The sequence below is a fragment of the Oryzias melastigma genome, linkage group LG5, assembly GCF_002922805.2.
Source record: "Oryzias melastigma strain HK-1 linkage group LG5, ASM292280v2, whole genome shotgun sequence".
In the NCBI taxonomy this organism is placed as follows: Eukaryota; Metazoa; Chordata; class Actinopteri; order Beloniformes; family Adrianichthyidae; genus Oryzias; species Oryzias melastigma.
Window position 1 is genome coordinate 17,075,232 of NC_050516.1, and position 26,307 is coordinate 17,101,538.

General features: G+C 37.3%; 3 protein-coding genes across 6 annotated transcripts in view; 1 reads left to right on the forward strand and 2 right to left on the reverse strand.

Annotated features, from left to right (window-relative positions):
* Window positions 1–226: 226 nt before the first annotated feature.
* dcaf12 (DDB1 and CUL4 associated factor 12) lies at window positions 227–7,584 on the reverse strand. The gene is made up of 9 exons (XM_024270431.2): window positions 7,175–7,584; window positions 5,322–5,609; window positions 4,928–5,206; window positions 2,929–2,989; window positions 2,524–2,717; window positions 1,492–1,557; window positions 1,190–1,352; window positions 835–1,013; window positions 227–753 (listed from the first exon to the last, which is right to left on the reverse strand). The coding sequence occupies exons 1-9, from the start codon at window positions 7,232–7,234 to the stop codon at window positions 595–597; spliced, it is 1,449 nt and encodes a 482-aa protein (XP_024126199.1). The 5' UTR covers window positions 7,235–7,584; the 3' UTR covers window positions 227–594.
* A 683-nt stretch (window positions 7,585–8,267) lies between these two features.
* On the reverse strand, window positions 8,268–15,861 carry ubap1 (ubiquitin associated protein 1). Of its 2 annotated transcripts, none has more exons than XM_024269292.1 (7): window positions 15,730–15,861; window positions 13,089–13,135; window positions 12,857–12,981; window positions 11,546–12,370; window positions 11,273–11,431; window positions 10,190–10,291; window positions 8,268–10,103 (listed from the first exon to the last, which is right to left on the reverse strand). In XM_024269292.1, exons 2-7 carry the CDS (start codon window positions 13,126–13,128, stop codon window positions 9,963–9,965), a joined length of 1,392 nt encoding a protein of 463 aa, XP_024125060.1. In that variant the 5' UTR covers window positions 13,129–13,135; window positions 15,730–15,861; the 3' UTR covers window positions 8,268–9,962. The 2 variants fall into 2 exon arrangements, with proteins under 2 accessions (XP_024125060.1, XP_024125059.1); XM_024269291.2 differs by lacking the exon at window positions 15,730–15,861 and adding an exon at window positions 14,992–15,205.
* A 220-nt stretch (window positions 15,862–16,081) lies between these two features.
* The window catches only part of ube2r2 (ubiquitin-conjugating enzyme E2R 2), a 24,333-nt gene continuing 14,107 nt past the window's right edge, over window positions 16,082–26,307 (forward strand). For all 3 annotated transcript variants that reach the window (XR_002918935.2, XM_024269294.1, XM_024269295.1), the window contains exons 1-6: window positions 16,082–16,230; window positions 16,511–16,688; window positions 20,799–20,885; window positions 22,092–22,189; window positions 23,910–24,044; window positions 24,128–24,321. Coding sequence is in view for 2 of the 3 variants with exons in the window: in XM_024269294.1 (XP_024125062.1) it covers window positions 16,512–16,688; window positions 20,799–20,885; window positions 22,092–22,189; window positions 23,910–24,044; window positions 24,128–24,321 (691 nt within the window). In the remaining variant the exon portion in view is untranslated. The remainder of the gene's footprint in view (window positions 16,231–16,510; window positions 16,689–20,798; window positions 20,886–22,091; window positions 22,190–23,909; window positions 24,045–24,127; window positions 24,322–26,307) is intronic.

The window sequence follows — 26,307 nt, forward strand, 5'->3', positions numbered from 1 at the left end:
TGTCCAAGTCAGTCCTATAAAATGAAGAGTCTCTTCCATCCCTCTGGCCTTTCTTCCTCTTTTACTGCAATTGAGTTAGGTGAGCAAAAGTGTGAGAATGGATACAAAAAGAAAAAAAAAAATAAACTTTTTTTAATCACAGGAGAAGCATCCGTTTTAACTTTTCCTGTGTACAAATATATATATATACCAAAGAACACAACCTAATCCCTGCAGATTGGATGTATACATGACGGTAAAATAGTATACCTTTATTCTTAATGTTTTTCAAAACCCATCTGAGTTTCGCAGTGGCAAACTTAGCAGCTCTTTAATTAATTAGGTAACTGTTTGTACATTTGTATAAATTAATTAAAAATCGGGAAAGTGCGTTAGGACAGCTATGGAAAAGAATCTAGTGTAAATGGAGACACAAACACAGACGACAATCAAACTGAAAGTAGGAAAGGTCGTGTTCCTGAGTCCATGTGTGGGCTAACGCTCTCCTGAGCAGGAGGAGGAGGTTTGTAGACAGTGATGAAGATGAGGGAGGCCGTGGGATGGAGAGATCCGAATGAGAACTCTGTGACGGATTGAAGGGAGGACAGAAGTAAGCTAGCTCCACAGGCCTGCGTAGTTTCCGTGAAGGCCTGAACAGAGCGGGCCGCCGGCCACAAAGAGCTTTGTGCCGGAGTCGTCATAGCAGTGGGTGTACACGGCGTTGGGAAAGGAATGAATATCTGAGAAGTAACTCCTCCAAGTTTCATCATGATTCTGCACGAAAAAGGAACAAGAATTATCAATACAGTGTAATATGATGTTATTTTTTTGCTTTTAAACAAAAATTCTTCCCACCAGCCAGCCTTTTCCTGTTGATAGCTTGAGGATCCCATCAGTGGGACATTTCCGACACACGCTGGCAGAACTAAACGGGTTCTCCAGAAATCTTTGAGCCCGAATATCATAGAAGAGAAGGGAACCCTGGCCGGTACCCACTGTCACAATGTGCTCATAGAAACTCACTGAACGGATCCCTGGAAGGGAGAAGACGCACAACTGTTAATACAGAAAGATCCACAACTTACACAGAGGAACACAACTAATTCTATGTCATACCCAAACATCTTTATTAAATATTTACCAAAACAGACCAACAACTGTCACATGCTTGTGTTTCTAATCTGCTTTGGAAATTTCACAGATGACTTACCACTTCCTCTCTCTCGGGAACTAACAGACTTGATGCTGTGTGTTGGCTGGCGTGGATCCAAGAAGGAAACATGGGCCTGAGAACCCACGGCGTAAACCGACCAGTCCTGACCGTACGCTAAACACACATTCTCTTTGGAGTGAGGCAGCTTGGTGGACAGAATCTGCACAAATTAAACCATATATTGATAACAGACACAGATTTGCTCCAACACTGAAGCTCAATTCGATTCAAAAGAAGAGATATGAGAACTGTTTCTGTAATTGAAATGAATCAATAAAAAAATGATTGATTTACTTTACCTTGAACAAGTTATGCTCAGCTTTCCAGAGGTGGAAATAGCCATCCAAAGACACAGCACCCAGTTCCTTAAAAAGGAGATAAAGAAAGGCGATAAATCAAATAGCTGAAGCATACAGAGGAAAACCTGAAACAACGTCATTACAATTCACCATAATTACATAAACAGTTGTTAAACATGTCATAAAGGTACAAATACTTCTCTTCATACAAATGAAAAATGTTAAACTTTCCAAGAGGTAATTAACTGAAAGAGGAAGGTTAGACTTTGATAAAGCATTTTTAGTTAGAAAACATTCTTATCTTACACAAAGATTTACATTTTTCTGCAGTAATTTGACAGAATAGCAGCTCTTACAATAAATGTACTTAAATATAGTATAATTATTATATCCTTGCCAAGTGTAAATATTTCTACTTTTATTCTGTAAAAGCCTGACCAGAGAAAATTCTAAGTTAAAGCAAGTGAGGTTAAAACCTAAAGTTAATCATACATGACAGAAAGTGCTGTTGAGTTTTTTTTTTTCAGAAATCTCCATTTCTTCTCATTCCAGGATAAACATTCCTGTGTGTCGTGTGGCCTAAAAATGAAATCTCCAGTTTTTCACACTCAATTTGATTGTGTGATTTTAACAGATTTTTTTCTGCCTCCCTTTATTTTCTTAAACAAATATTAAAAATGACAGAATATTAACAAAAACTCTTTTTTAAAACATCTCCTTTGGGAGTTGACCTGAATACTGAACCACTTCCATTGAACTAAACTGTTCCTTCTCTTTGCGAGTTGCCATTTTAACATCTGTGCGTCGTGAGAGACGGGCGGGCTGACCTTACTCCGAACAATAGAAGCCCAAGAGAGCAGGATACAGGGAAAATAATAATTATAATAATAATTCAGATTGGTTAAAACTAATATTTAACCTCATCAATAGTTTCAATGACAACTTTCAAAGCTTCAGTTTATCGTAGTTTAGTATGTTCAAACCATTTTTTGGATCACTGAATCGTTGCCTCCTGCATGGGAGGAGCCTTACTTTATGGCTGTCGTTGAAGGCGAGAGCACGGACTTTACAGTTGTATGGGTTGGTGTACTCTTTGGGAATGTCCTTGAGAGCCCGGTGAGAGATGTGGGCGTAGGAAGGTATATTCTCTTCACACTGACTCCGTTCGGCCTGATTCATCACTTCCTCGGTCACTTCCCAAAGACCCATGGAGCCATCTCTAGACCCTATGTGTTAAGTCAAGAGGAAAATTGACTTTTTAGTTGATGAAACATCACAAATACAGGGACAAGAAGGAGTGAAGCAGCCAGGAGCGGGTTGTTGACTTTTAACTGTCTTGGTTGTAATGTTTTGGAGGTATTTTCTAAGTTACTTAATTCAAATATACTTTTGTCTTTTGCTCTGTATCACGTGCTTCTACAGCTCATTCAAACTTACCAGAAACGGCCATGTTGTCACTGATCCATGCTATAGAAAAAATCCAGTCATTGTGACCATCCTGTAAAACAAACAGATCGTATGTAAATCTGGCAGAGGAGAGCAGAGGAGTGGTTAAACAATATTTTCACATCATTTAAATTAGTTTGGTTCTATCCAGTGGAAATACAACTTCTTTTTATTACTATTATTTTGTGTGTGGGGGTGTGTATGTGGGGGGGGTCTCTTTAACCCTTTAAAACAGTAACGATAATAAAAAAAAACTACTTTAACTCTTATTCCAACTATATTTGTATCTATTGCAAAATTGTTCACAGTGGTCTTTTCATTATAATTACGTAGTTTTTAGCCTAAATCAAAAATGTCGTTTTCTAAGACATAGTTTCTGCAACGTGGCAGAATCTAATTAGAAAATTGCCTCTGGGTTGTTGGCAGGACTTTTAGCCTACGTTGATATACCAGAATTCTTTTGTTTACACTCTCTTCAACTAGCTTACAGCCCCTCACAACCCCCGAGTTAAAATTAGCGTAGCAAAAAATAAATAAATAAATAAATAATAAAATAAAAATATTCTGGAACAAAACTGTGAGCCTGTCTGATGACAAAATAAAAAAAAATGAAATTGTGTCCACAAAAAAGTTTTATCATGTATGCAGAATAATAATCTGGGGCCACAAACTAGATGCAAGTACTCTATGGTATTTCAAATGTCCTAGCAAAATATAAAAAGAAAAAAGGAAAATTATATTCTTGCTTGATTTTCTATTTTAGAATTGATATTAGGTTTGCACAATATGACATGCGATTCATGAATAAATAGTAAAACAAAAAACTAAAACATTATTTCCATTTCACTGCAACAGTAAATAAACGTCAACATAAAAATATTAAAAGAAAAGATAAAAATAAACATCTGATTGGTTAAATGAGTAAAGGGCTCCATTTGATTTGTTAAATGCTTCAAGCTCCCATAAGTTTATATCAGCACAGGCTGATATTGAGATAACGATAAATGAACGATTTATTATGCAGGTTTAATTAATTAAAAATTAAAAATAAGTTGTGCTTTCAATTTAATTTTATGTGCCAGGACAAAAAGTTAGCAAGAGGTCAAAAAACAAAAGAACAAAAAGCCATTTACTTCATTTGTCTGAACCAGAAGTCTTTGCTGGTAACCATGACAACCGATTAAACCTGGGTAACATAGTCTTGTTGGTTTATGGGATGGGTCACAGAAAAGGTTTTGGAACAAAACTCAAGCAGGATTTTACAGACAACAAAATGATTTGAATCCTGATGACTGTATGTCCATAACCAAAGCACAAAGTACTTTGGTTTCAGGCAATGAAAATACATTGATTTATGAAATTTGTAAATGTTATTTTAAAATGATTTAAATTGCACACAAAAAGTTGAGTTTTTAACAAAAACTTGTATAAAATAAGATGAAAAACTAATTGATTTTGGCTAATTTTGTTTTTTAAAAAGCTTTTGTTTTTTAAAAAGCTTTTTTTTGTCTGTTTCTGTTGTTAAAAAGAGACTGGAAATACCAAAAAGTAAACAGACCAAAATACCAATAATGATGTTCATGCCATCCCTAGACATTTGGGTGAAAAAACTGACCACACCTTCACCTGTGAAGCAACCCGGGTCTCAATGTCGTAAATAAATGATTCCTCCCTGCAATTCCAGGCTTTTCATAATTCAATCATATTGACTTTTGTCCATCGTGTCAAAATTCTTACCAAACAGAATATGAATTATGTCAATATTAGTAGGCCATTTCATTTACAGGTTTTGATTATTTTGTGACCACAAATTAGTATTTTGTTTTGGACACCAACAATTTTGCAATACAATTTACTTATTTTTATACCATGTCATCAGATGGATTCTGTACCAACAGATTTGAAACATCTATAGAAAAAAATACATTTGCAGTGATAGGTATTAATTAATAGTTTAACAAATTCAAATGTACAGTATGTGAATACTCACATCTCCAACGCAAACAGGGTCCAGAGTGGGCAGCTGGTAGATGGCCAGGCTGTTAGGGTTGTCTCCACCGGTGGCAAGGAGCGTTCTCGACGGGTTGAGCTCGATTGCATGGATCCCACAGCCCTGCTGATCCGCCCGTGACCGAGAGGTTCCAATTGAGTGGTAATGCCGCGCCGGCACAAATGCACCAACCACTCCAGAGCCTCCATCACAATTTTCTCTGTCCCTCAACATAGGAATGCGTGTTATGTGCCCGGTCAAGACATCGACGACAAAAAGCTGCAGGGAAAAGAAAAAAAGCAATTGTCAGTAAAAGTAAAACTGTAAAGTAAAACTCTGCATAAAGAGATACATGTTGAGATTATGTTATCAAACAATAATGAAGACATCTCACCGTGTTGCATTTGGTCCCACAAACCACTTGTCGATAGTTCAGCCACTGAGAAGCAAAAACCTTGTTGAGTCGCCCCAAAGAAAACTCACTCTCCTTGAGAATCCCAGGCAGTCTGCTCGCTGCAAAACCACGCAGGTTCTGCTGGAGCCTCAAGTCATGCTGCTGCTGAGGTCGGAACTCCCGCTCCCGAAGGGCACACACCACAGACTGACGGCTGGACCACTGCTGCGAATGTCTTGATGAACAAGAAACGCGGCTGCGTTTGTGTGGTGCCTGACACCAGCCCAGCTGTGGGGAGAGATAGGATGACCATCAAAAGCCTTTCCTAAAGCCCAAAAGTGATTAAAATCAGCTTATTCTTTACACATACGTGATGTGGGGAATCTAGTCTGCAAACACTTTAAAAAATTGATCATTTGTGTAAAGATTTAAATGCTTCCTTGCTTCTCTATAAAATAACTAAAAATGGCCAAGGAGCCAAAGGTAATGATCAATGGGGATTTATGAATTAGGAAGATTCTCCTTTTTAATTGTTAATTTGGACAAACAACACTAAATGATTAATTAATTCTAGTTTTTATTAATTTTAGGACTATTTTTTATTAGAGAAATTTAGAAAAAATCTATTTTCTCTTTTGTGGGATCAATAAAGATATATTTTATTCTATTTTATGCTAAAATGATGACATGAGACTCAAATATAACGCATTTAAAGAGAGAATTCACATAATTAATTCAAGTAAACGTTATGCACTACACCCAACTGAATCTGGCCCTCAAAAAAACAGTGGGAAAATAGTAACCCTAAAACAGTTGTATACATTTAGAAGGTTATTTAGTATACACAGAACAGCTTACAACTAAAGGATTTGGTTTTAAAGAAACACTTTAGTGGTTTAACTTCACAGAGAAACACGTTCTTAACCTAAAATTAAACTATTTTAACAGCACTTTTTAGAAGGAAATGTACTGCTTTACTCATTGTTAAAAAATGCAGATGTTAAAAAAACCCCAAAGCTTTCTACGTTAAAACAGAAGAAATGTTTAATGTATATAACTTAACAGCTGTTCAGTAACATATTGACATGATAAGGGTTAGGTGTCTTTTTGAGTATAATGGTCAATAATAGGAATACTTTTTTTATATGACCTCATTTGTTTTTCAGAATGAAAAGGTTGCTTCCCAATAATGTGGTCCTAAGCATCTCAAAATATATGTATACAATTTTTATTTAAATTGTCTATACATTATATGTGTCGTTCATACTTCACATTTTATTCAAAATCCTACGAGCCATGGATGACTTCACCAGGTACATTTTGTATTTTATCTAAATTCATCATGTTTTAGTTAAAAGGTGATCAATAAGTGGGTGTTGGACGTAAGAATATTTAGGCAGCGTGTCTTCGCCAGCTAGGTTTTTGCCATTTTAGCTAAGGCGAACGATGGAAAAATACAGTACATGTTGTAAAAGACAAACAAAAGCCTGTTTGCAATTTTAAGAACAAACATACATTCTTCATTAAATTCAAAATTCTCATTTGGGACTAATGGACTAAAGCGAAGGCACCTGTCAACAGCTTGACAACCTGGAAAAACACTGTAGAGCAGCAACACTGATTTAGCAAACGTTAGCATTCACGTGTCGTTGACCAACTTACTGGCTTTAAAACACAAACAGGCTCTATTCATATTTAAAATATGTCAAATGTTTTATTTCTAGTTTATATTTGTCTCATTAAAGCGGCGTTAATTTAATTTGATAGCATTCCCATTCCGACGCCAACCTAGCTTACACAGCTAACATTAGCTAGCTAGTAATTAGCATGTCATACAACCGGTTTCCGCCTACCTGTTGTTGGTCCTTGGGCTCTCCTGCCTTCCTTTTCCTGCTAACTGTTTTTCTCGCCATAATCTGATACACACAGTTCCCTCACCCACATGGAGAGTAAAAGTGACTCTGGACACTGGATCATATAATGGCGATATGCTATTCTGTTCCTTGGCCCTCACTGGCAGTGTCCGGCGGTTAGGAAAGGACGATCACATACGGCTTAGCATTAGCCGGCGACAATCAATTTTACTGGCGACCCCTTAACACAAATAAAAGACGCGTATATGGTCTAAAAAACGATTAGCAATGGCACATCCACCAACAAAAGTCGGGGTTACGCACGCTCCTTTGCCCTGCCAAGTCGTCTCAACAGCAACGGCCAAAGCATTGAGTAATGCGCAGCCGCACTAAAATTAAACATCAACAAAAACAAGGTCGTACGTGAGCGGGAGCGTCATACGTGCTCGTTCACGTCAAGTGCGCGACACTACAATTTATTTAATTGTGTCTTTTTTCTTCCCTTAATAAGAGTCAGTCTAGAAAAAAAATATTAAGGAAAAATAAACCCATAAGAATAAAATTGATTATAATAATTGTATGCTAATTGTCCATATCCCTTGTTAACCTTTACAAATAACCAAATTTGCATGATAAGGGTTAACAGATGGTACTATTTGTACTTTGTTAAATGTTTTGTAACTTTTAATAAGAACCATTGGCTTCTCCAGTTTTCACTTAAAAAAGCTAAATTCCTTTAACTGTTTAGTTGCAGTTGTGCAATGTGAACAAATAATCAAAATAAACATTTAAAATGGCCATAAACAAAATAAAAATAAAACTAATGCGAAAGTGAAACAATGCTAAGCTTTTTCACTTTTACAATACAGTACTAACATAATTTTATTAGATTATGTGGTGACTTTTAAATTATTCTGATAAATACAACTTAAAAATCAGAGTAGAAACAAGAGTTTACATAAAAAGAAGTAGAAAAAATGCAGTAATTGTTAGTGGCCCAATTGTCATCAAAGCAGAACACATCTTCATGTATTTTTATGTGATCAACAAGCTAACACCTGGATCGAGTATGGAGACAATAATACCACTTGAGTGTTATTGGGTAAAAGTTTATGTTTCTTCTTTTGTACATGAAACAAAACAAAAGGCAATGAAAAAAACAACTCTTCTTTTCCACTTTAAATAGAACTCAATGTTTGAAGTGAATATGGTGTCTTTTTTTAATGAAATGTTGATTCACCTGCCCCAAATCTTGGTCACTTTCCAATCAAATAATGTTGGGTCAATTAAACACAATACCATCTAACATTTTGTTTTAGAAAATGCTTCATTTGAGTTTTGAAAGGGATCAGCAATAGTCTCGTCCCATGACTGTCGGGTCACATTTCATGTTTACTATACCTTCCATAATCCCAAAAAGGAGGACCACCCTTGCCCCAGATGTAATTATAATGACTTGCTTCAATACAGAATGAACTCACAAGGTCCATTATCACATACTATAAAAATAAAGGATGGTGCCCTGCTTTTAGCAAAGTCCAATCCCAATTTAGGAAAAATTAGAAATCTTTTTTTTCCATTGAGCTTTTCGAGACACATTAACCTTGGTGAAATCAAAACAAAAAAAGAGGACAATCAACAATTCCAAGTCAGTCGGTTAAACCGTCTGCTTTGAAACACTATGAACAGAAAATGAACTACAAAAATCAGTGAAATCAAATGTTTTATCCTCCTCACAACCAAAGGCCCAGTTAGCCTTAACACCAATATTTTTTCTCCAACTAAATGAGGCTCAAAGTGCCGGTCAACAGTCATACAACATGAAATGACTCTATTGCACTGTGATGAGGCTGCAAAGGCAACCTGCACGCTTTTCCAGTCTGCAAACAAAAGAACACAACAATTTATAGCATCACATTTTAAAGTTAACATATGTTAAGTTTTCATATTAAACTTTTTATTCTTAAATCAAAGTGTCAGTGTAGTATTTTTAAATAAAATGTGGATTTTGGAACGAGTGTTCGTGTACAGAGTGTGACACGACTGTGACAATGGATCCGGGGGGTGTTCCAACTTTCCCACTTTGGAACTCGTCATCCTCCCCCTCACACCTCCAAAAGGAAGGCTACCCCACAGCTAGCTGAACAACACTTTGGGATAGCAGAACTCTTGTGTTTTTGAATTATGAAAAAAGCTTTATAATGCAATTCCTAAAACAGAAAGCAAATACACAATCTTTAAACTGACATAACAAAGTGCCCAGAACTGAACAGCAAAACAAGACATGAATGAATGCGTAAAGTAAAACAGAAAATAGGTGCAGGGCACAACCTATCAGAGGGCACTTCTTGAGAGAAAGATCTGTCTGGCGGCCGTGTCTTTTATTTCTCTTTGAAAATAAAGTCTGTTCCGCTCCAGAGAGCCTCCCCTGGACCCACCAGCCTTTTGCTGGGTCTGCAGTGAGCAGTGGAAGATGGCAGCTTAGATCTTAAGGAATTTCCCAAGTTCAAACGTGTCTTTTGTTGATTCACAGTTCGGTACCTGGCTTCTTCCCATTCACGTATTCACTTTCACTTTAAAGTGGAAACGACAGTTTAGCCCAAATCTCCAGTTCCGCTCGCCAGCTCATGATACATTTTAGCACAGAGAGAAGCAGTCTCCCAGCTGTTCCTTCTACAGCAAAGGGGCAGGGCACGGCAAAAGAAAGTTAGGCTGGAGGGAAAGGGGCTGTTGGATGGCAGAAAGAGAAATGCCCCGGATACAGCTTTCCTAGATTGCAGGCTTTTATTCAGCTAGCTGTAGCGCGCGCCATCAGATCCTCCAAAGCCTTTTCCTGATCGTTGTTGTGGACTAGCAGCACCTCTTTGATGGCATCTCTTTCAAACCCCATTTCACCAAATCTTGACATGAGCTCAAGAAATTGCAAGGCCTGGAAGGGGTGAGAAAAAAAACAAAAGTTAAATAATCTATGAATATTTGTTCTGTAAACATTTAGCTATAGGAAAATTCACCAACCTTTTCTTCTGAACACTGATACATCTCTAAACATTCTTCCACCGCACTCGCATCAAAGCCCCGCTCACACAGACGACCGTGGACAAACAGATAATCCAGCACCTTGGACAGAGAATGAAACACATTACCGCTTTGACAAGGAACCAACATCTCAAAAAAGAATGAAAAATATTCAAACATTTTGCCTAAATTTATATTATCAGTTTCCTCATGTCAATGAGCTAAAATACTCCTTTGTCTCCCTTTTGGCTCAGTCACAATTCTCTTATTTGTAACAATTAAAAAAAGTGGGGACCAATTTCACATTTTTTTATGTATTCAGGTTTAAGACTTGTCCTCCATATAATTTTATTTTAACGTTATAAATTGCCCAATCTTATATTTCTAATGTATAATTTTGACAAAATGCATTTTTATGGAGAGTAATATATTGAAAGTTATTTAAGGTTTAAGTTGATTGATTCTGGAATAATATTCCTACCTTTTTATTTTTCATAATTTTGTTAAAAAGCTACGTTTTTAAAAGTTTGCATTCTGCTAGCTTTTTGGACTATTTTGGCATTTACTAAGATTTTTCTAGGCTATTTTTTAGTTTAGCTATTCTTTTAGCTGCATGCTAGCTGTTTTGGCTAATTTAGGGTTTTTTTTAAGTTTTTTAGGCCGTTTTGAAGTTTAGCAAAATTTTCAGCTAGCTGTTTGTTTTTTTGCTTTAGTTTTTTAGGCTAATTTGGCATTTAGCTAATATTTTAGCTGGCTATCACCTTCAGCGTTCACATCTATAACCTTCAGTGATTTCAGCTATCAACTTCAGCATTTTTAGCTATCAATTTCAGCATCTTCAGCTGTCAGCACTAGCATCTTTAGCAGCCAAATTCAGCTAATAGCATTCACACTAGCATTAAAATTAACGTTAAAGATTTACAGTTTTAAAGTTTTAGTTTTTGTGTGTTTAATAAATGTTTATCCTGTTCGGCCCACGACCTAAGGTGTGTTTGGATTTTGGCCCCTTGTGCGATTGAGTTTGACACCCCTGACTTTTAGGAAATGAAGATGTTTGAGTGATTGTGTTTGTGGGAGTTGAACCTGCTCCACATTCTGTCCTTGTCTTTGCATGGCCCGTAGTATTTCCTCATAAGAGTAGCCCATGCCCGCAAGCGTTTCCGCACACTGACGTTCACTGGGCGTCATACTGAGAAGGGCTCCGCCGCATGGCAGGCCAGAAGATACCGATCCAGCATTTGCCTAGAACAAGAAAGACAAGCATTTAAAAAAAAAAAAAACTGTTTCTTATTTAGAATCAGTTTTAAATCCTCAACACAAACATTAGACACAATAAAAACTAGTTTTCAGACCCACCAGCTTTGGTGTGTCACTCTTGCTGTGGCTGGGTGAGTCCGTCCCAACAATAACTTGTGTTTTCGGTAGTGTCGGAGAGCTACCGTTGGACAAACTTTGTTGGAATGCAGAAACGGGTGCAGAGGGGGGGCCGAATGTCCCCGGGTCAGGGTCACCAGAATCCGACAGCTTGGGGAAAGTGAGGGAGCGGATGTTACAAGGCCTGTCGTCTGTGTCGAACGCCACTCTTCCCGGCTGCCCCACCCTGTCCATATCCATCAAGGCAACCAACCCATTGGGTTTGTGAACAAAGCCCGGTTTAGCTAACAGGCCTGCGTTTGTGCTGGGTCGCGATGGACTGCTTCCACGAGAGGCTGAGCCTTGTTGAGAGCCCTCTGGAGGAGGTACAAAAGGGAGTGGTTGAGGCTGGGGTTGGCTCTGTAGAATGTTCCTCAGTTCCTCCTTATCGTCCAAAGTTTTGAGTTCTAGTTTGTCAAAAGGGTCTTCTTCTCGCTCAAAGTCGGCTAAATTGAGGCTATTTGGCTGAGGAGTGCTGGGTTGGGTTTTTCTGGGGCCGAGGCTGGGGGCAGGAAGCGGTGTGAGGATGGCGTTATGGCTCAGTCCTGCTAGAACAGGGTTCAGCGCTGGTGGTAGAAGGTCATGATCCTCTGTAACAGACTGGGGCTTCTTGCCCCCACCATCCTCGATGCCTTGAGACTGGGCCAAAGACTCCTTGCTATCTGCTTCATGCTTGGCTGCTGCTTCTTTTGCTCGGTTCTCAGCTGCTCTGGCCTCAGCGAGGCCTACGCCCCAAGATAGGACGCGCTTCTCCAACGAAAAATCATGCTGGATGGAATAAAGAAGAGAAAGCACAGAGATCATTAGTGATGAAGAATCAGAATGATTATACCTGCTTAACCCCAAACAATTCATTTTAGTTACAATTTAAAAGTTTCAAGTTTGGCTGTTTTGAGACAACTACTTATGCCAGCATGCACATTTTAAGCTTTTACTTGATCAAAACTTTTGCAAAACGTAAAAAAAAAATCTATAAGTTAAAATAATTTTAAACAGCTAAAGTTTTGGTTTGTAAACTTTAGATTTTAAAAGTTTTTCCTTGCCACATTCCAGAAACACCTTTTTTGTAAACACTCCTGTTGAGGTTGAGCTTAACTTTGTTGGCAATAAGTATGTTTGGGCTTGAGAACTACATAAAGAAACAAGAGGTACAAAGATCATACAGTTGCCCAAGTGCAAAATCGAGAAAAAAAAAATAGTCAGACCCAGCTTGACACGAGAACAAAATCCAGATTTAAATTGCTGCTAACTAACCTTTTTGTCTGCATGTAAAGAGCCACATTCTGGTAAACCAAAACCAACAGGCAAGCCCACTTTGGCCGGACAGCGAAATTTCTCATTTATCTTGAAGGGAACACTGTCGAGGTAGCTGATGGGTCCTGCGTGCAGCAAAAAGAAGCAAATCATTATAGATCTTACACAGCCATTTTTATTTAAAAGGTAACATGTTTGATAGTATCATTGTATTAATTAAATAAATCCTTGCCATTGTTGTATGCATCAGATCCAGACTTCCTTGCAGCCATTTAAGATCTATAAAAAATAGAAAATTAAAAAAAAAACTTTCAATGAAAACATATATGATTTTTTAAGTATACATTGGAGTGTGAAGTACGTCTGAAATGCAAATCCCACCAGCAAAACTCTCAATGGAAAAACATGTTAAAGAACAAAGCGACAATTTAAAACAGCAAAAGAAATAATAAAAAGAATGTTTAGAAATCAAAACAAAATTCCAGAAACCAAAATACAATTTAAAAAAATGAAAAAAAGTTGTGAAAAACAATTTCCATAAATTATTATGAAGTGTTAAAAAAAGAAAACATGACAATAAATCGGAAACTGTATAGCTTCATGACAAATAATGTTTGTTTGAAATTATGCACAAATATAATCATCCAACCAGCAATGTCACACAGTACCTACCTTTTCTGATTTCTTTTGGATTTCATTTTTTTTATTATATTCTTTCTGATTTTCTAGAAATTATTGGTTTTCCAAAATGGTTTTTGCTTGTTGACATTTTTTTCATCATTTCAACTATTTTTTTTACTGCCATAGATATCACCATTCAATCACCAATGTCATGCAGTACCAACCTTTTCCGGTTTCTTTTTATGTTTTGTTTTGTTTTTCAACATTTCAGATTAATTTCTAGAAATTCCTTTTGTTTTTCTTTTTTTTTTTTGACTGCCAAAATGTAATGCTTTTTTTTAATTATTTGCCTTGCTTTTTTAATTGTTGTTGTAATCTTTAATATGTTTTTGCCTTGAGAGATTTGTTGGTGTGGTTTGGACTTCAGGGCCACCATAGCAAAGGTATGAAAAAGAAAACAAAACCGAGTCCAAAGTCCCTCACTTCCTCCTAATGAACCAACATTTCCACTGTATTACATGACATACTAATCAATTTGCATAATATCTATTTTAACAGGGACATTTGTTTTTGTACACATTTCAAGAGTGTTTAATGACGTAGCTATTTAATCATACTAAAACTATACCTGAAGCCATAAAACAACAAATTCTTAATCAAAGTGATAATTTTGATTTAGTTACTGAATAAAAACATTTACAGTACTGATTCCTTTACCAGAACACTCCAAACTCGGGAAGGAAACATTGTTGAGCGTCTAACTCAAAGGTTAAACGTTCGTCTCGGGAATCTTCCACGGACCACACATGACCAACAGTAGATCTTGTGATCAGGGGGATTCTGTCTGCGATTAAATTCTTTCAAAACCCACAGATTAATACAAGCTACCAACACTGAAAAAGGCTTTTATATATCCACTTGACAACAACTCGTTGCTTTGCGCATCTCTGTTAAATTAAGACAGAATTGTGGAGTAGAAAAATGTTGAAATATATGTGTTTAGAGGTATTTTACTTGCTATTAATTTCTAAAACTAGCCAAATGCGGGTTTAACCGACTTTCGCAGGTTATGTGCGTTTGTTGTTTACGAAATGTCACTGTTGACCACACGCTAAAGTCGGATTCTAACCAGAGATAGTATCTTTACAAACCCCCAGGCTGTAACGCTAGCCTACCAGTTTGACTTAGAACAAGCAAAAAGTTTTACATTTTTTGTTTGAACTGATGATTTGGCAAAGCTTTGGCTAAAAGCTAAGCTACACTAACTTAATTTTGACAGCTAGAATTTTTCAGTTTACACTATTTCCGTAGGCATTAACTTTAGTTAGTATAAGTGTAAGAATTAAAAATATATTTTAAATTATAACTACTCCTAGTTACATGGTAGAGAATGCCATAGTCCATGCTAATGTGCTTAGCTTCGACTGTGGCCTGCCTATAACGAAACCTGTGTGTATACTGCCACCGCCCCTCACGTCAAGCTAAACTCACACACACACAGACAAGATTATTACCAGTATATGTTCCGTCTCGTCCTCTCAGAATCCAAACAAACCCAATTTACGCTCGAACTGGAGATAAAACTGCTCCTGGGATCAGTTTTATTTAAACTCAATTCTCTTTCCTGCTTCGTCGTAGGTCGCCATCTTGATTTACCGAGCTCCCTCCGCTGGTTCCTGTCTAGCGTCACGAAACGTCAGACGAGGATAGTTTACACTCTCGGAATAAATGTTTATTTTATAATAATAATAAAAAAAATATATTTTAAGCAATTTCTTAATATATTTTTATTTTTAATATAACTAACACCGCATGGGTTTAATCAAATTTAATTTAAAATTTAAAATCAACTCCAACCCTAACCTTAACGAATCAGTTACTTACATTAAATACAATTCTCGAATCACTTTTTTTTTTTACATAAAATATCAATTAATATGATAATAACTCGTTACTCATGAATGTCCCTATTTAAGGGAGAGAGAATGCGTCATATTTGTTATCATAATAAGGTGAAGAACGAATTAAAACGACCTGAAAAGGTGTTGTAATACTTGTTTTTTAAAAAGTAATATTGGTTTGTAAATGACAGAGCACGCGCCTTCTGCTCTTTCGAGAGCGCGCACGTCACGTTCGGCTTGTTACGCTCGTTACGTGCTACAGACACGCGCAATGATAGCCGGAAGCATCGATAGGAGGAAAAATAAAAAATCGATTAAATCCACTGTCATTCTTGAATGTAAACCTCTCACTCTGAGTCATTTCTGCGACCGCGGGCTCGAAGCTGCCCGCGTTGTGCGCCGCTGCTGTGCTGGAGGGGACGGCGGGGAGCGGAACAGCTCCTCTTTTTTCACCGAAGTTGTTCGGTAGGGGGTTTAGCTGACGTTGGAGAAGTTGAGACTGCTCGAGCACAGATAAACAAACATAAACACGCAGCGATCAGCTGGGCGCCTGTCTGAATCGAACCGACAGCTTGGAGCGATGGCACGGAGAGCAAAATGACAAGTGTGAGCCCAACAAGAAGCTAAAGGAGACCGTGCTTGACTGATATTTGTTCCCTGGCAACTGTCAACACTGGCACACAAAGAATTTCGGAAATACAACACGAGGACAAGCCTTAGGCTCTAGCTGAAATCAGCTGTTCCTGTTATTGTTTTTGTCGAGACTTAGGAAGGTTGATATGGACAATCAATGAGATTATCTACGTGGTTTGAGCTGTAAAGACCCGAACACATAGCAGTGCAAGGAGAGAGGTAATCACTTTTTATTAACTTCTTTCCCCCTTAAAGGGCCTCCGAACTAAACCTAGCTTGGCAGGCCACACAGCATGTTTGTGCTTGTTGTTTTTTTTTTTCAATTCGCTCCACCAATCGGCTTGCTACTACTGCTTTTTAATGATTGCATTTTAAAGAGACTGTTGCTCCAAGTGCATCCAAGCTATGATCCTCTGATGTGACCTTTAGTCCTGACAACATCCTGAATGTGACCTCATGTATTGATTCTCCCCCACTTTTTGCTGCAAAATGGGATCAGCATGGCCCACCAGGCGACCCCCAGTTCACAGAAGGCCTTGATGATGGAGCTGAAGTCCCTGCAGGAGCAGCCGGTGGAGGGCTTCCGCATCACCCTGGTGGAGGAGGCTGACCTTTACAACTGGGAGGTGGCGATTTTCGGACCCCCAAATACCCTCTATGAGGGAGGCTACTTCAAGGTGGGACAAACCCGTCCAATCTGGTGCACTCAGAAAATCCAGCCATTTATGACAGCGGGTTCTGTTTTGGGTGCACCCCTTAGCTTTAATACTGGGGGTGTGTTTTCTGTAGAGCTGTAGCAACCAGTGACTGTCCGAGGCCAGAGCACCCAATCAGTCAATAAAGGAAAATTCAATAAGATAACTTTTTTTTTCATCCCATAGTGCAGGGGTCTCCAAACTACGGCCCGCGGGCCGGATCAGGCCCACCTCCACATTTGGCCCGCCCCCCACACACTATCGAGACCCACTTAGAATGTGACTTTTCATTCCACCCTTCTCCAGTCTATGACGATAGAGGATAGATTATTGGTATTCGCACTATTATGATTCACTTTTTCTTTATTTCTTTATTATTATTTTTATTTCTCTTCCATATGTTTTTTTTTTTGCTCTTCAGCTTTTTCAGCTCTTTCAACTATTTAGCTTATTCAGCTATTAAAAGATTCAGCTCTTTTTATGTTAGCTTTTTTGATTGTTTTGGCATTTACTAAGGGTTTTTAGGCTATTTGGGGGTTTAATATTTTAGCCACAAGCTGTTTTGGCTAATTTAGGATTTTTTTAAATTTAGTTTTTAGGCTAATTTTGAACTTTGCTAATATTTTAGCTTTACTGACCATTTTTTTGGGCTAATTTAGCATTTAGCTTATATTTCAGCTACATGCTAGCTGTTTTGCTAATTTAGACTTTTTCCAGTTTTTTAGGCTAATTTGGAGTTTAGCCAATATTTCAGGCTTATGCTAGCTGTTTTGGCTCAATTAGACATTTTAATATTTTTTGTTTGTTTGTTTTTGGCTAATTTAGCTTTTGACTAATATTTCAACTACATGCTCCCTGTTTTGGCTAGTTTAGATTTTTTTCAGTTCTTTAGGCTAATTTGGCATTTTGCTAATATTTTAGCTAGCTATCTGCTACCACATTTTCAGCCATTTCATCTATCCACTTCAGCATTTTCAGCTATCAGCACTAGCATCTTCAGCAGCCAGAAATTAATTATTTAAAATTTGGCTATGTTTGGCTCCCGGAAAACTGTAAATGTTTACAAATGCTGTCATTGTTACACTTTTTCTGTTAGCCTACAAACCGACCTGGCCCCCCACATCAAAGAAGATAACACTTTTGTGACCCTCACAAGAAAAAGTTTGGGGACCACTGCCATTGTGGGAACATTTTCAATAAAAACCCTCTCCAATAACAATAGTAATCTGGTGTTTTAATCATGTTCTTGTAGCATTTTCTTATAATGGAGGACACATATAATGAAAATTAAGATTACAACTGCATTTCTTAGTATTTCTTTATTCAAATTCTGATGGATCAGAAGCAGATTAAAAAAACCCTGCCATAGGAAAAAGCTTGTATTTGTGACATAGAGCTACAGTCGGTGGGTCAAAAGCTCCCTGCTCCACTCAAATCTGATGCATCCACTTGTAGATAAATAGATACATGTACATTTTTGTTTTCAGATGGATAACTCCAATATTGTTCGGCATTTTTGTTGCGCTAATAGTGTTAGGTTAGGGGTGTTTGAAGCTGTGTAAGAGTGTGTAAACAAAGGGATGATGGGAAATTATTCTGGGCCAAAAGTCCCACTCCAATCATCTTTTGATCTATTATAAAATTAATCTTTTAAATATGATTTTGCAGTTTTTAAGTAAAATATAAAAAAACAAGCCGGTTTCTAGGACATAGTTTCTGCAGAGCAGCAATAGTTCATTAAAAATTTGCCTCTGAGTTGTGGGTGGGATTGTTGGTGCGGATGGGGCAACCTTTCTCCCCCTGTTGCAAAATCTTTGGGTAAATAATGAAAGCTGACATCTAAATATCCCTTCTTGGAATTGCAACTCACTGCAGCACATATGTGTTGATTCTCCATCATGTCTCTTCTCCTCATTTACATCTGAGCGAGAACAGGCCAGGAGGAGCAGAGGAGGGAGTACTTTCCCCATCGCGCATATATTCAAAAACTCTTTTTTAAATGCTTTTTTTTTTCTGTCTTCTCATGATTCACCACAATTTGAATAAAAAATACTCAGAAATGCTCATTCAAGCTTGATTTTCTGATTTGCTTCAAAAACACCAAAAATATTATTTTCATTGGAGTGGGTCTTGAAGATTGCATATTTTTTGGAACCTTTATTAAGTAGCTAAATTCTAAGTGTAAATTCAAGTGACTTGTGATTTTTATTTAATTTTATTTTTTGTAAATTTGACTTTTCTGCATGAATGAAGATATTTCTATAAATGCAGAGGGCTTACCACTAGTTGGTTCCTTATTCCTTATCATGCAAAACAGGAAATTCACTTGCTTCTCTATGTTTGTTAATATTTACATTCATTTGACCAACTCACAGATTTCAGTTCTGTAAAAAAAAAACACAGAATTTCACAACCAAGGTTTTCTCAAGCAGCTATACAAATAAAATAAAAAAACAGGGTAAAAAAATTTTTTTTTTAAATCCAATAATTTCTTTTTAATAATTTAAAAAGCATAAGTTAGTCCCAACAAGATCAGATTGTAATAAAAGTCTTTTAATAAAGACTTATGTGGCCAACACAAAAGGCTGAATAACTATGTTTGTACCAAACTGAAAACACAAAAACTGCCTTTAAACAGTAGAAATCACCAGGAGAATCAGGTTACAGAGGTCAGCTGGGTCTGAGAGGAGAAACAAGCTCAGAAACACTTTTCAAGACAAAGTTAAGAACTGGAGTATTGACAGATTGAACGATGGGTGATAACAAAAGAAGAGTGAGTGAAGGTCTACAGTGAAGGAAGATTCCTAGTGCATCATCAGATTACCACCAGTAATTAAGATTTACAGCAGCAAAGCCTGGCTAAAGTTTCACTTCAAAGTCAGGTTTTATATTTTATGCAAGTAAAAAAAAATTTTGTCTTTTTAATATCTAAAATTTGTTAAAAATTTCAGTTGGAGAAGTTTGATCTCTCCTGTTGGAACATTTTGAAACTTTCAGCTCAGGGCTGACCAACCTTCAGGATCTACCTCCCTGCTGACTTTCCAGCTCTCCCTGCTCTTCTTGCTGCTGATTTCCTGGATCAGGTGTGTTCAAGTAACACAAAGTGGAAACACTCGAGTCAGCTAATCAGCAGCAAGGAGGGAAGGGAAGGCTGGAAAACAGGCAAGATGGGAGATGTCCTGGACCAGGGTTGGGCAGCCCTTGATAGAAGTTTTGGAACAGCCTGATAGATTGAAGGCACAGATACAAAGACTAGTTTCTCCTTGATTCTGAGATGATTTTCCTGATTGTGTGATACTCAAAGTCATAATCGATAAATAATTTTACTATTTTTTTTCTTGTAGAATAATTTAATGCCATCCATCATTCATGTTACAGAGGGAATTCCTGAAGTGCTGATGCCTTAAAAAAGAAAATGTCATATCTGACCTTAGAAGACAATAATACCATGATATTGAAATTCTTGTGACGTTTAAAACTGTAACTAAATCATCTGCCTCAGGAATGGTTTCCATCTTTTTTTTAAATTATTATTATAAAAAAACTACATTTGCTTGGTGCTTTCACTAATACTATCTGAAACATCTTTCTCCATGACCCTTATAGAACAACACACATAGGTTGTCCGGATAAGCAGGGAAGTACATTGTTTCTCAAAGAAGACAATCACATGTAGAAAGACTCTCTCCAATGAAAACCTTATTAACATGCTCTTGTGGCATTTTTCTCATGATGGTGGACATATACAAAGAAAACTGAGCTTAAAATTGTGTGTTTTTTTTTTTTAGCATTTCTTCATTCAAATCGTTGTGAATCAAGAGCAGACAAAAAATGCAATTGGAAAATGCTTGTAGGTGTGACTTAGTCAGCAGGCCATAAGCTCCCTCCTCTGAGCCACTGTCGCACCACCAATCCACCAGATCCACGTCCGTCTTTCCTCGTCTGATCTGACTCAAAACTGTTCAGGTGTGAGTGGCTCCAAAATCAGACACCATTTTTGTTGCACTTGTGATGTTAGGTTGGGAACGTAAGCTAGCAGGGACGTTCCTGCAGACTCTGGTCTTCACGGTCATGTTGTCTTTGTGCCTTCAGGCTCACATCAAGTTTCCAGTCGACTACCCTTACTCCCCGCCTACCTTCCGCTTCCTCACAAAGATGTGGCATCCAAACATTTATGAGGTAATGCGTGTCTGTGCATGCTGGGTTTATGTTTGTTATTTGAGAATATCATTCCCATCAACACTTCACCGACTGTACAACAAGCTAAGTACTGATCAGCTCACAGATTTTTATGTCTCTGCTGTGTAGATGTTTTCTTATTAGAACAACATAACTGTGAATACCTCCAGACCTTTCTATTCGAAGCTATTTACAATCTAAATTGGATCTTTTTTTTGGTTCAAGGATGTTCAAGTTTGACAATTTAGCAGTTTTTGGGATCTTAAGATGCAGCCATGTTTTTCTCTCCTCTAAATCAATATTTAAATATTAGTAAAATATAACCATAGTAAACATAAAATGTATTTTTTAAATTAAGTTGCTAATTATTGATGGATAAAGCCAAGTTACTTGTGTAAAAAAAGAAGATTGACTGCCTGTCAGTGTGGTTTCCTGGAGTCCCTGAAGTCTTTAAAATGCTTTGTTCCATTTTTTTTAGACTGATGTACTTGATTCATTTTTTTTTCTTGTTTTTATTTTCTCAGTTTGATTTTTTCCCCCAAATTCTAATAATTAATCAGACCTGGATGTGAATAGAGCAATTGAATCTACTTTAGAAAAATGTAATATACCCGTTAATTCTTGTCATAATCAGGGAGGTATTTTCTTCCCTGTATGTTTGGATTTCCTCCCTAATACTGAACCCCATCATTTAAAAAATGGATTTTCCCTTAAGTAGTTTTTCGTTTTTTGAAATACATACATTTAAGGGGAAGCAAATACTTTTTCACTACTCTGTGGGTTTGTATAGTACACAGGAAAACACATGTATAGAAACTATAACATAAATATTTATTTTTTACATCTGTTATATTTATTAATTTTTAAGATTTTCTTTTATTTAGGTGACATTTTATAGACATGGCTACGTTTGCCTAAAACTGTCCCTTTTAAAGGTTTCAGCAGGCTTAGCCCTTTAAATGTTTACTGTATTTACGTTAAATGCTGAACACATTTTTACCTTTTCAAGATGGCTGCTCGTTGCTGCATTATTCGACTTAACAAGTGTTCCGTGTTGAATTTTCCAAATATTAGGTCCGATTTTGACTGGTGTCGCGGCTCTTTTTTTTAAAACTATAAATCTTAAATATTATCATTGATCTTAACTACATCTGAGGCTGTGTTTACAACATACAGTGTGTGTCATGGTATTTGGTCTCTTTCCAGAACGGGGATGTGTGCATCTCCATCTTGCACCCCCCTGTTGATGACCCACAGAGTGGAGAGCTGCCCTCTGAGAGGTGGAACCCCACCCAGAACGTGAGGTAATTTCCCTGTTCAGTCTCCCTTCATGTTTTTCTCCTACATAGCTGTTTGCTCCAGAGGTTTTTTTTTTATCTCTTTTGTTTTTCAATACTCTGTAATCTTTATAAATTGCTTGGACCAGAAATCATCAGCACCTAACAGTTATTATACTCATTTTCTGGACAACTTCACATGTTTTGCTAAGAGAAAGCTCACAAAAACCAAAACAGCAGTTTAATAGTTCGTTTTTGGTCGGGTTGAATTTCTCGTAGCATAGTTTTAGTGCCACATAGTGAAGAAACAGTTCAAGAATAATCATTTTTATCCAGTGAATTCAGTGATGTACCTCAATAATGGCACTCACAGGTATCTGCAGAAAACAAAAACTTTATTGACAAAAACAGGATGAGCATCTTAAATGAATGATATACCAGCCAGATTTGTTGTTACTTTAGTACAATGATGATAACGTGTATTTTTCCTGGCTGGTCAATATTTGTGTTACTATTAAGAATATTTTGTAAACTTTACACCATATTTAAAAAAAAATGATGGGACAAGACTCTGGCTCGCAAAAGTTAAATGGTCTTTTCTGCAATAAAAATTTCATTATCAAAAAATATATATATATTAAATGCATCATGGGTAATGAAGTTCCCATCCTAGCCAATAATCTAAATCATTTTAACTTCTCACGTTCAGTATTTTTCATTTCAGGAAAGAAAAATTTGTTCTTTTAAATAGAAATGTATTAAATAATGTTGAACACATAAGCCGAAAACGGCCTGCCTTACTTTTTTGATCCATTTTTTGTGATAACAAGATAATGAAGAATATACTGTGGCGTCCCCCTCTCCCTTTCTCGCACTGAGACGCCGAGACTTTACTTTAAATTTGTGTTACATGATGTACAATGTTTAGTAATGATTCTGCTGTAGTGTGATAATATCATCTATTGATAATCAATAAGTACTTCATCTTTGTTACTCACAAACCATCTTCACTTGAACTGATAAAGTATTAATAACTTTGAATAGATGTTAAGAATTAGATTTTAGCAACTATAAAATGCAAATAATCAAACTGTATTTGACTATAATTTAATCTATTTGATTCATATACTGTTTGTACAATTATGTACAAGTCTATTTATAATTTGGAACAATTTCAAAGTCAAGAAGATTACATCATTTCCTTTTATTTAACATTAAATCACTTTATAAACTCATATGTTCTATAGATTTCATGTTTGTATTTCTTGTTCTTATTCTTTTTTCTTTGTTTTTATTGCTGAAAATCGCTTGAAGTGAGCCCATCAATAAATAAATACTAATCTATCACCACAAATGTACTTTTTGAAAGCATTTCCAACAGCTAACAGCTGCAGATCTTTGAGGTTCACACCAGCATTAGCACAGCGTGATCTTCTATTAAGCGTGCTTTTGTGTTGTGTGGACCTAAAGGGGGAGACACCGCAGTAGGGACGGTTTGTGAATCTCCTCTAAAATTTAGCATGTCAGCAGGTTGAAGAGAGTTGAAGTAAAATGCTGAGTCTGTGTTTTAAAGCCTGAGCGGAGTGAATGCAGCGAGTAATTGAGCCACATGGGGGGGCATGTGGAGTCTGAATGTGCCAGAACGAAGCCTTTGAAGCTTTAAAAAGGCCCCTTTTTCACAATCTGTCCAAATGAATTTTCTCATTTTCTTACCTGTGTGTGTTTGTGTGTCATTCTTTGTGAGCAGGACCATTCTGCTGAGCGTTATCTCTCTGCTCAATGAGCCCAACACCTTTTCCCCCGCCAACGTGGACGCATCTGTTATGTTTCGCAAATGGAGGGACAGCAAAGGCAAAGACAAAGAGTATGCCGAGATTATCAGGTACTGCTCTGTCTGTGATGAGTTTGAGTTTAATCTATTCTGTGAAAAACAGAACAAAAACTTCAGGTTTGATTCTGCAACAGGAAGCAGGTGATCTCAACGGCAGCGGAGGCGGAGCGGGACGGAGTCAAGGTGCCAACCACGCTGGCAGAATACTGCGTCCAGACCCGGGTTCCCTCCCAGGACAGCAGTTCCGACCTCCTGTACGACGACCTGTATGACGACGACATGGAGGAGGAGGACGAGGACGAAGACGAGAGTGACATGGAGTCCGTAGGTGAGGCGGGGGGCCTCGGCACTTCGGAGGACGGGGATACTTCCACCAGACGTTACGACAACCAGGACGACTCTGGCAACGAAGACTCGTGATGATCAGAACGGCCCATCCTTTCTCCCCCATCACCCCTTTCTTTTTTCCGTGTGTGTGTGTGTGCACGTGCAAATGTTTGCACATACAGTGGGTTCAAAAGTCTACTGCCAAAAAAACTTTTCATCATTTATTGAACTTAAACAGCTGTTAAGAAAGGGTTTCCTCGTGCTGCTCCACAAAAAGTCCTCATTGGTCAAAATCTGGTGTTTCCACCGTTTGCCTTAATTACAGCTTGCACTCAAAATGAAATAATTCCAGAGCTTTTTTCTGAGGCAGTGTTACAGTTATTCTTTACAATTTAGAGCCTTTCATCTACAGGTAACATCATTTCAATTTTGAAAAGTCACCTAAAATAAATTTACAAGCTAAGAAAATGAAACACATTCTTGTGAAACAGCTTTTATCCCAAATAAATAAAAATTACTTAACAAACTTTACTGTTTTGTTTATTATAATTTGGTTCTGAAATTAGTATTTGACATGCGCGCTGCTTTTTTCCTTTAAAATCTGTCGGAATTACATTGATCGTGTTAACAATAACAAAAAAATTACAGTAAATCAAAGAACATAAACACTGGAGCTCCGCTGGTAAAAGGTTAAGCAGTACTTCAAAATAAAAGTCTACTTTTATACAAAATATGCTTTTTTATTTCTCAAAATCCCAAAACAATTGAACAATTTTGAAGTTTTTCCTCACTTTAAGTAAAAATCAACATATTAAAAATTATTCTTTCAAAAGTCAGCCTGTAAAATTTATCGACTGTCCCTATCTAATCTCACAGCACTTAATATGTTAAAGTTCAGGCACAAACTTATCGTTTATAGCAAAAGTTTTAAAGATAAATTAAATATTTTTTCTCCTCCATCTTATTTTCATTCAATTAAAAAGCATCTTCTCAGTTAGAAATAGACATAAACTGATAAATGATGAAAATATGCTGTACTTGTGGTGGTCGGTTGAACTCCACTGTTGTTTGTTTGCTCTTTGTCTGACCGATTGTTGGAAGATTGGTTGTTTTTCTTTTTTTTTTGTTGATTTCCTGTTCTATCTGACTCGTCTCTTCCATTTTACGGGATGTCACACGGGCTCGTTGACTCGGCGCTCTGGCTCGTTACCCGGTCGACGTGCTGGCCAGCTCGTCCTCTCACTGTCATTCGGTGTTTCTCATCGCGGGACGCCTCTGTTCCTCGCAGCTTTGATGCAATCATCTTCATCCCGAAAAGTCCCGGTCTCCTGAAGCAGCCTTGTTTTCAAAACAGACCTTTTGAATCCTTTCTAATTTTGCGTCTTGCAACTATCTCTGCCTCTTAAACCTCAGGGCCTCGGTGTGCTTTAGCTGAAAGACAGTTAAAGAGGATCCTTAAACTGCTTCTCCACCTCTCCCTCTCATTTTCTTACTTTCTACACAGCCAGGAAGGCTCCTTTCAGTCTCCTAAACACCAATCCGTTAGTAATAAGAAAGAGCCAATCAATTAACCATCAGATGGGAATATCCACAGTCAGATCTAATAGATGTAAAAATCTTCCTTCTTAGTTTAGCCTCCACTTTTTGAGAACTGAACATCAGAGTCTTGATACAAATCAAAATCTGGCCTAGATTCTCATCTTTAGGTGATAGGGGATGACACTGATTGCCTGTTACCTGTTTTTGTGTGTGTCTATATTGGTATTTAGGTTTAATGTCAGTTTTGATGTCAGGGGGTTTTCCTTCTTTTTGTGGAATCACCACTGAAACTGTCCAGAAGACATTTTGGACTGGAGGGGAGAAGCTCACCTCTCACCCCTCCAGTTCAGGAGCCTGAATCAGTCAAGGACTCGGTTCACAAAAACCACAACAACAAAAAGAAAAAATGTGTATTAGGTTTCTGAAAACATGACGGATATTTCTTGTA

Excerpts from the sequence above, each read along its gene's own strand:
- ubap1 (XM_024269292.1), bottom strand. The coding sequence starts at position 13,128 with ATGGCTGCAAGGAAGTCTGGATCTGATGCATACAACAATG. Across the intron at positions 12,982-13,088 it reads ATCTGATGCATACAACAATG|GACCCATCAGCTACCTCGAC; the intron begins GCAAGGATTTAT and ends TGCTGCACGCAG. Across the intron at positions 10,104-10,189 it reads ATCAGTGTTCAGAAGAAAAG|GCCTTGCAATTTCTTGAGCT; the intron begins GTTGGTGAATTT and ends CACCCCTTCCAG.
- dcaf12 (XM_024270431.2), bottom strand. The coding sequence starts at position 7,234 with ATGGCGAGAAAAACAGTTAGCAGGAAAAGGAAGGCAGGAGAGCCCAAG. Across the intron at positions 1,558-2,523 it reads CCTTCAACGACAGCCATAAA|GAACTGGGTGCTGTGTCTTT; the intron begins GTAAGGCTCCTC and ends CTCCTTTTTAAG. Across the intron at positions 1,353-1,491 it reads CTGAGCATAACTTGTTCAAG|ATTCTGTCCACCAAGCTGCC; the intron begins GTAAAGTAAATC and ends TAATTTGTGCAG.